Source organism: Acanthochromis polyacanthus, chromosome 4, assembly GCF_021347895.1.
Source record: "Acanthochromis polyacanthus isolate Apoly-LR-REF ecotype Palm Island chromosome 4, KAUST_Apoly_ChrSc, whole genome shotgun sequence".
NCBI lineage: Eukaryota > Metazoa > Chordata > Actinopteri > Pomacentridae > Acanthochromis > Acanthochromis polyacanthus.
Window position 1 is genome coordinate 5497555 of NC_067116.1, and position 10081 is coordinate 5507635.

The following is a 10081-nucleotide window of genomic DNA, read 5'->3' on the forward strand; positions in this document are numbered from 1 at the left end:
TCTTTTTAAAGGTGCTCCCTAAATAAAGTCACCGTTAAAATCATTATTAAGATCAAATATTATCTCGGAGCCTTTTCTTGAGTAAACACGACACGATTGCGTGAAATAATTTGCTGAAATGTCGTCGTGTCCTGACCGGTCGTCGTGTTTCAGGGATCAATGTCTCTCCAGCGTCTGTTTACTCGACTCTCAGCGTCCCTCAGTTCTAAAATCATCAAATTACGAATAAAACTGAACTAAAATCAAGTCACATGAAGAATCTGATTCTGTCCTGCAGAGACTTTAACAGCTGAAAAACACAAAACAAATGCATTTATAGATGAGAACAGAAGACAAACGGTGAATTTTAAGGACTTTTAATGACTGCAACCTGAATAAGTTTATATTTATACAGATTTAATCTCATATCTGTTAGTGAAAATACAAAAAAAACATTTTCCCACTAACCCCGACACTCATTTTCCTTTAAGTTTTTAAATATCTCCCAATAAAAGTATCATTTAGTTGTTTAGTTTCTTGGAAATATGTTTATTTTCTTTAAAATGAAGTGAAATTCATGAACTTGAAAGCTACTAAATGCACTGACGAATAGTTCTGCAGAATTTTCAGGGTTTTAAGGTTTATTTCAGTGAAGTTTGTGAAGATAAAAGCATCGAGGCTCGACTGTTTTTACCTTAATTATCTGAGTTTAATTTAAAATTGGACAACAGTTTTAACTTAATGATAACTTTACCGTCACAGAAATTTAAATTCTTCTTTTGGTTTCCTCAGAAAATTATTTTATTTTATTTATTCATTTAGTTTATTTCTATATTATTTTTTTAGTTTTATTATTATTATTATTATTATTACTGTTACTATTATTATTATTGTCTATTTTTATCAACTTTATTTGTTATTTTATTTTTATTTTTTCTATATTCTATTGTATATTTTTATCGTTTATTTCATTATTATAACTACGAAACGTTAGACTGTGAACAAAAAGTCTTTACTTTTTAGATTGTTTTATTTTTAAATTTGTGTTTTCTACTGATTTTTTGTTATTATATTTTTATTGTATATTTTTTATCATCTTTATTTTTTATTTTATTTTAGATTTTTTATTTGTATTCTTGTTATTAATCTTATTGCATTTTATAACCATCTAACTGCATTGTTTGTTTTCTAATATAACTGAAAAACACTAAACCACTAACAAATATTGAATTTAAATCATTTTTAGCTTTGTTTATTTGTATTTTTTAGGCTTCTAATTATTATTTTTATTGTATATATTCTGTCTCATCTAATTGCTTTATTTATTTCATTTCAATAGCATAAGTGAAGAACATTAAACCACTCAGAAAAAGTAGTTTTTAAAATTTAATTTAATCTTTTTGTTTTTTGTATTTTTTTTTCATTTTTTAATTGTCATTTTTGTATATATTTTTATCATCTAATTGCTTTATTTATTTCATTTCAGTACTATAACTGAAAAATATTAAACCATTGACAAAAAGTCTTTTTATTCTTAATTATTTATTTTAAAATTTTTATTAGGATTATTTTATTGTCTATTTTTATCATTTAATTGCTTTAAATATTGCATTTCATTATTTTATTTGTTTACAGATTTTAGGTTAGAATGAATGTCAGATAAACAAACAAAGAATTCTGCATACCAGATTTATTATGTTCATGTCTAACTGTGTAGTTTTCACCATTAAAAAGGCAGGACATACAAGATATAAATGAATGAAACATCTTACATGTCTGTTTGACTTGAACTGAAGCGTGTTTCTCCTCTGAACAGGATAAAATCCTGACAGAAACTCTCTCTGGACGTGACCCTGGATGGAGTCAAACCGACCTCCAACAGATCAGGAAGGTTATTTAGGTCATTTAAAGCCTTCACACGTGAAATCTGTCAATATTTACTCGTGTTTGATTCCATCTGACAGGCCGACCTGAAGTTTGTATCATTAAAGCTGTCCGACTGCATGTTTTTATGCTTTGGTTGTGGCTGCATGGTGAAAGAAAACTTAATTTACTGATCGAAATGATTATTTTAATGGTCACCGAACCTTTCAGCACCATTAGCTAACACAATGTAGCATTAGAACACAGGAGTGATGGTTGCTGGAAATGTTCCTCTGTACCCCTATGGAGATATTCCATTAAAAATCAGCTGTTTCCAGCTAGAACAGTCATTTACCACATTAACAATGTCTACACTGGATTTTCATTCATTTAATGTTACCTTCATTGAAAAAACTGCTACTCTTTCAACATTAAAACATTTCTAAATCAACCCAAAGTTTTAAACCGTATTAAGATTTTAGCTAAAATTTCTAACACAATTTTGTAACATGAAAATGTAGGAAATCAATCAATGATGTTCTCTCCTGGTTATTCGACAGTATGAAATTTGTCTCCTGTTGGCCGCCGTACTTAAACTCATAACAGGCGGTTTGTTCTGCACCAGAAACTAAAATGTCCCGGTTTGTTGTGTTGTTGTCGGCGCTGCTGGCCGTCTGCAGAGCCGGTGTGTGTCCGTGTGAGAGGCCGGAGCTCTGCCAGCAGATCCGGGAGGAGCGAGACTTCGAGGTACCTCATCAGACCGCTAGCTGGCTGTTAGCTAAACGCTAGCTCAGTGTTAGCTCCGAGTCAGCTGAATGTTAGCTTGCTGAGCAAGCGGACTGTTAGCTGAGTTTTTAACATTTTATTAACAAACTGCTGCTTTAACACGCTGTTCATAAGAGATATTAATCTGAACTATCAGTTCATAATGCAACTATCAGTGAGGCGTTGAGAACCAGAACAAAAACCAAAAGTCATAACTGAATATTAGGAGTTGTGTTTTGAGGAACTAGCTTAAACACGAAACTTAAATCACACACATTTTGTTTTGCTATTTTACTGTAAATATGACCAAATATCTGATGTGCAGTGACTAAGACAGGCATTCTTGGGTTCAAAATAAACAAGTAAAAAAGATGTCACAGAATATTTTGGGATAAAAACTTAATCTACAGGCAAAACATACAGTTAATCAAGATTTCAGCTGTTAAATGTGTTATAATTAGTCCAAATACGGCTAATCATGGTTCAGTAAAATGTGTTTTGACTGTTTCTCTGCAACCTGTTGCCTCATTTTGGTTTAATGATTCGAGGAGTCACGCTCTACATGTGCAATAATGTCACTGCTGTTATTATATATTTGGATGAGAAATGGAAAAAAACACCTCTCATATTAGAAAAGCTGAGATAAAAACATTTTGAATGTTTGAGTCAGATTTTACAGTAAAATAATATGCAGGATTTAGCTATTATAGATTAACTCTGCCAGACTGTGTGTTTCACTGGATTAAAAATGTGAATTATTGATAATATGTAAGCAGAGCTGCGAATGTTAAAATATATAAATATAATGTTCCCTTCAGCTCTGCTTTGTTACTGACTTCAGGATTCAGTATTTGTGGTGAGCTAAAGAGAAGTGAGGAATTTACATGTTTCCTGTTTTAAGGACTTAAACACAACCTTACAGCTGTGTGTGTGTGTGTGTGTGTGTGTGTGTGTGTGTGTGTGTGTGTGTGTGTGTGTGTGTGTTGTAACGGATACGTGAAATAACCCTTCATTCCCTCACCCCACCTCTGAATGATACAGTATTTTACTGTATGACCATAAAGACAGAAGTCAGACAACAAACACAAGACAAAATATTACAAAAATGAGAGATAAAAATTAGACAAAGTTACAAAGTGACAAAACAATGAACAAACGACAAAAAATTACACAAATGAGACAAAAAAGTTACAGAAACGAGAAACAAAACAACAAAATAGACTAAACACGAATGAGACAAAAAGTAAACACAAAACAACACAAACGAGGAACAAAACGGCGAATAAAACATCACAAAATGACATAAGACAAAGAACAAACGAGATAACAAGGAAACAAAACGACAAAAACATACAAACGACAGAGGTGAGACAAAAAACAACAAAAACAAGACAAAATATTACAAAAGTGAGACACAAAATGACAGAACAGAGACAAAAAATGAGAAAAAATTACAAAGTGACAAAATAACGAACAAGCAAGAAAAAAGAGAAAAGAAAATGACACAAATGAAACAAAAGACAATACAATAGACAAAAAAATACAAGCAAGACAGAAAAGAAACACAAAATTGAGAAACAAAACATCAAATGAGACAAAAAATAACAAAAACAAGACAAAATATTATCAAAAATGAGACACAATTACAGAAAAGACAAAAAAAAGTCACAAGGCGACAAAACAATGAACAAACGACAAAAACGAGGCTAAGAAAATGACACAAATGAGACAAAAAATGACAACAGCGAGAAACCAAACTACAAAAACATGAGATAAACGACAAGCCAGACAAAACAAGACAAGCGACAAAATATGACAAAAATGAGACACAAAACTTCAAAAACGTGAGACAAACGACAAGAAAAAAAACAAAAACGACAAAATATTACAAAAATAAGACACGAAATGACAAAAAATCAGAGAAACGACATGAAACAAGACAAAAAACACAAAAAAACTAGACAAAAAAGTTACAAAACAACAAAAAATAGACAAGCAACACAAGCGAGACAACAAAAACACAAAATGTGAGGCAAATGACAAAAGTCAGACAAAAATAGACAATAAAACTACAAAAACAAGACAAAATATCACAAAAATGAGACACAAAATGACAAAGAACAATCTAGTATTTTACTTTCTGATCCAAACAACTTGTCATGGTCTGGAATTTTTACACTTTGAGGGCCGGATTGGACCCTCTGGCTAATGGCAACATAAATCAATCTTGACTCTTGTGTCGTCCGTCTGTTTGCAGGTGTTTGTGTTTGACGTGGGAGGAAAGACGTGGAAGTCCTACAACTGGAGCATGGTGACCACGGTGGCCACGTTTGGGAAATACGACGCTGAGCTCATGTGTCACGCTCACTCCAAAGGTGCACGAGTCGTCCTCAAAGGTGAGCTGATGGCATGACATCATCCGTTTAATTTAGCCCTTTATGTGTGTTTCATTAAGCTTCCTGCCTCTGTGAAAAGGCGACGTCCCGCTCTCCTCCATGGTGGACCGAGACAACAGGACGGCGTGGATAACGGACAAAGTCAGCCTGGCCAAGAGTCAGTTCATGGACGGGATCAACATCGACATCGAGCAAGCAGTGGAGGAGGAATCAGCGGAGTTCTACGCTCTGACAGACCTGGTTAAGGAGACCACCGAGGCCTTCCACAGGGAGATCCCAGGCTCCCAGGTCAACTTAACCCTCCTGTCGTCCTGTGGGTCAAAGTGACCCGTTTTAAAGTTTGAAAATGTGGAAAAATATATATTTTCACAGTGAAATTTCTGATGGCCACATTTTCAACTTTTTGGGAAATTTTTGAACATTTTTTGGTGGAAAAAGTAAATGTTAAAATGTTTCTTAAAAACATTCACACAAAAAGCAACCAAAATCCAGAGAATTTGGCTGGATTTTGGTTAATTTTTATGTGAATGTTCTTAAAGAAGATATTAGAAGTTTTACTGATATATATATATGGAATCACTTTAGAGATTTTTAAGATTTTTTTGGAAGCTTTTTACTCATTTTTTGAAAAAATATTTATAAGAATTTTCTTGCCAAATTTGAGTGATTTTCTGTTTTTTAGAGCAACTTTAACTAATTTTCGAGCAACATGAACTAATATAGTTTAAGTCATTTTTGAGCAACTTTAACTCGTTATTGAGCAACTTTAATATAGAGCAACTGTATTTCATATTTGCTACCATTCAAAGGTTTGGGGTCACCGAGAAATGTCCTCATTTTTGAAAGAAAAGCATTATTTTTCGGTGAAGATGGCATCAAATGAATGATAAATTCAGTGCAGACATTGTTAATGTGGTAAATGACTGTTCTAGCTGTAAACGGCTGATTTTTAATGGAATATCTCCATAGGGGTACAGAGGAACATTTCCAGCAACCATCACTCCTGTGTTCTAATGCTACATTGTGTTAGCTAATGGTGTTGAAAGGCTCATTGATGATTAGAAAACCCTTGTGCAGTTATGTTAGCACATGGATAAAAGTGGGAGTTTTACTGGAAAATATGGAATTATGTGGGTGATGCCGCAGCTTGCAGTGTGGGGCATTTAGGGGACATCGGTAAATCGTAGCATTTGTTGATAAGACAACGTTCAGCGTGTGATGGATTTTAGAATGCAATTTAGATGTTATTTTTACCGTTGTGTCTTGAAAATTAGCGATGATTTTCCTGAAAAAAGTGTAAGATACCGCTTCAGCTGCCTGTAGTGGAATGATGATCCACAAGAGGGCAGAATACATGCATCAGGTTATATACGACAGGTTTTTAAGGAAGCTATCATGTTTATGAGACATAGGTCTCAGAAACTTGTTGGTCAAATATGATACAAATGGTTCTGTAGGTTAGATGTGTCCCGTTGATAATCACTCCCTCCTGATCTGTAGGTCTCCTTCGATGTCGCCTGGTCACCCAAATGCATCGACAAGCGCTGCTACGATTACGTGGCCATCGCTGAATCCTGCGACCTGCTGTTTGTGATGTCCTACGACGAGCAGAGCCAGATCCTGGGGGACTGCATCGCCATGGCGAACGCTCCGCTCCATCAAACGCTGAACGGTCGGTTGTAGAGAAATGGATGAGGAAATCATGTTGGTGGAAACCTGCTTATAAAGACCAAATGAAATGTTTTATTTTGTTTTTTTTAAAGCTTATGACCAGTACCTGGATCTGAAGATCGATCCAAAGAAACTCGTGATGGGAGTCCCATGGTACGGCTACGACTACCCATGTCTGAACCTTTCCCAGGTGAGGTCTAGATGTTGGTGTTCATAGAGGTCTAAGTGTTTATTTTGTTCTAGATGTTGGTAGTTATAGAGGATAAAATTGGAATTATTAGACCTTGAAACACCACCTTTTTAAAATAAATGCAAAATTTCTGAATAAAAGTGGTATATATCTGGATGTTTTCATGTTTCCTACTAAAAATACAATCTTTGGTCAACATTTGAGGCAACATAATTATCTGAAATGACATTTATGTAAAATACTTAAAAATGACATATATCCTGATATTAAATAGCAGATTATTAAGAATGGAATATGTAGAAAGTATTACGTGTTGCCTCCCCTCATTTTCTGTGATTCCTGGTGTTTCTTAAGGATATTTTTTCTGGATTACTTTGTTTCTCCTGAGATGTAAACACACATCTGTGTTTTTCACTCCAGGACAGGATTTGTTCGATAGCTAAGGTTCCTTTCCGTGGAGCTCCCTGCAGCGACGCTGCCGGAAGACAGAAACCGTACAAGTGGATCATGAAGCAGGTGGACGGGTCTTTGTCTGGCAGGATGTGGGACGACCAGCAGCAGGCGCCCTACTTCAACTACAAGGTGCAGAAACTTTATATTTAAAGTGTGAATTCTGCCTTCATTTGCTGAAAAGCGTGCAGCTACATGTGTGGGATAGATGTTTTATTGTTTAACCAGGTGGGCGTCCATCAGAGCTTCAGCTTCACCAAAATGAACATGAAACACTGAAACATTTTCACTCCCAACACGGTAGTTGGACTTTGTGTTGTGGTCGATAACAAGCAGGAAACATTTTAAAGGAGAAAAAGATTGAGAGTCAGAAATACCTTAAAGATCCCTGAGGGCTCATGTTACAGTTGCTGCTGTGTGTGTGTGTGTGTGTATATATAAATATATATATATATACTTAGAGGAACTTTATGGAGACACTTTTTTTCCATTTTCAAGGGCTAATAATTGTTCATTATTATTATTTTTAATACAGTAAAAATATAGAAAAATACATTAAAAATATATTACAAATACAATAAAAATGTAAAAATATAGAAAAAATACAGTAAAAAAATACAGTTAAATATTAAAATATTAAAAATACAATAGAAATATAGCAAAATTATAATAAAATCTAATAAGATTATAGTAAAAATATAGAAAAAATACAGTAAAAATTAATAAAAATGCAGTTAAAATATAAAAAGTAGTAAAAATACAGTATAAATATAGCAAAAACATAGTAAAAATAAAATACAGTAAAAATATGGTAAAAATACAATAGAAATATAGTAAAAGCAGTAAAAATGCAGTCGAATACAGTACAGATATAGAAGAAATACAATAAAATGTACAAACATTCAAAAGTTTGGGCTCATCCAGACAATTCCATGTTTTCCATGTAAACTCCCACATTTATCCATGTGCTAACATAACTGCACAAGGGTTTTCTAATCATCAATGAGCCTTTCAACACCATTAGCTAACACAGTGTAGCATTAGAACACAGGAGTGATGGTTGCTGGAAATGTTCCTCTGTACCCCTATGGAGATATTCCATTAAAAATCAGCTGTTTACAGCTACAACAGTCATTTACCACATTAACAATGTCTGCACTGGATTTATCGTTCATTTGATGCCATCTTTACTGAAAAAATGCTTTTCTTTCAAAAATGAAGACATTTCTAAGTGACCCCAAACTTTTGAACTCTGGTGCATATTGTACTAGAAAATAAAAATGCAAGTATTGAGTGTATTTAATAAATAATAATGAAAAAAAAGCAAATATAGCAGATCAAGACAAGTTAAAAAGAAGTACTGCACATCCAAGGTGCTATAAAAGTAAAGAAAGTAAAAACTAAACGAGTAAAATAACTTTTCATTGCTTCTTACTGTTTTTATTGATTTTGGCAGCGGTTAGATCGACGGCTCCATAAAAACTGATCGAGTCAAGTGTGGGAAAGAAGCACAGGTGGAAGTGATGGGAAGACGATCCAGTTATTTTTCAAAATAAAACACTGTGTAGACTTCATTGGAACTAAAATAAAAACTAATTTTTATACTTTGTTAGTTGGGCCGGCTGGTGTTAAGGACAGATGTTGTTCTGTGGCTCTGAATGTGTGAAAAAAAGATTTCTGGGAAAGTGATGGCAGAATCACTTTAACAGATGAAACCAGCAGCAGAAAAGTGCTAAATGGTTGTTTCCTGTGTGGACGGAGCCATGATCGTTTCTTTAACTTTGCCCATCAGGACCAGAAAGGACAGATCCATCAGGTTTGGTACGACGACCCTCAGAGCATCTGTCCGAAGGCGGAGTCTGTGAGGTCTAAAGGACTGAGGGGCATCGGCATGTGGAACGGCAACATCTTGGACTACGGCGACGAACCGGTCGCCAGGCAACAGACCGAGATGATGTGGAATGCCCTGTTGGGATGCTAACCGGGATACGCTGAACGTCCCTGCAGAAATGTACACCGCTGCTGTTTGTTCCCGAGTGACGAACGCTCGCACTTTATCGCCGTCGTCTCACACATTCCTCTGTGCTAACTGAAATAACTGTGAAGAGAAACTGTTGTTTTTTACAGGACTTTTGATTGAGCTTCCTGATTTATGCACTTTACTGTTTCTAATGAATAAAGCTTTTTCTCATTAATTGGTTCCAATCCCTGCACTGGAAAAATGCTCCTCTCAAAACAAGAAATAAAACTGATTTCAAGGAATTTTTACCTTGAAATGAGTGAAAAAATCTGCCAATAGAACAAGTTAAAGATGTCTTGGTAAGATTTCTGGAAATAAGATGTGATATTAGGACAGTGAGATCTTGAAATTAGCTGGGAAACTTATTTTAAGCTCTATTTTACCAGGATTGTCAAGCTTTGGTGTCTTAACCCTGCTGTTGTCCTCATTTGTGGCACAAAAAATATTGTTTCCTCGTCTGAAAAAAAATCCAAAAATTCTGCAAAAAAGGGAGAAATTTATACAAATTTGCAAAATCTTCAGGAAGAAAATTCATTAAAAAATTAAAAGTTTTATTTTTAAGAAAAAATCCCTAAATTTGGCAAGAAATAACATTAAAAAAAGAGAATTGTAAATATTTTTCAAAAAAATGAATAAAAATCTTCCAAAATGACAAAAATGAGACACAAAGCACCAAAAATGAGACACAAAATGATGAAAACGAGACAACATGAGACACAATGGCAAAAACAAGAAGTAATTCTTTTA

At 34.3% G+C, this 10081-nt stretch overlaps 1 protein-coding gene across 1 annotated transcript; it reads left to right on the plus strand.

Moving 5' to 3' along the window:
- The first annotated feature begins 2407 nt into the window (after nt 1–2407).
- On the plus strand, nt 2408–9509 carry ctbs (chitobiase, di-N-acetyl-). The gene is made up of 7 exons (XM_022217514.2): nt 2408–2589; nt 4865–5003; nt 5083–5291; nt 6504–6675; nt 6767–6864; nt 7285–7446; nt 9107–9509. Exons 1-7 carry the CDS (start codon nt 2476–2478, stop codon nt 9293–9295), a joined length of 1083 nt encoding a protein of 360 aa, XP_022073206.1. The 5' UTR covers nt 2408–2475; the 3' UTR covers nt 9296–9509.
- The last annotated feature ends 572 nt before the right edge of the window (nt 9510–10081 follow it).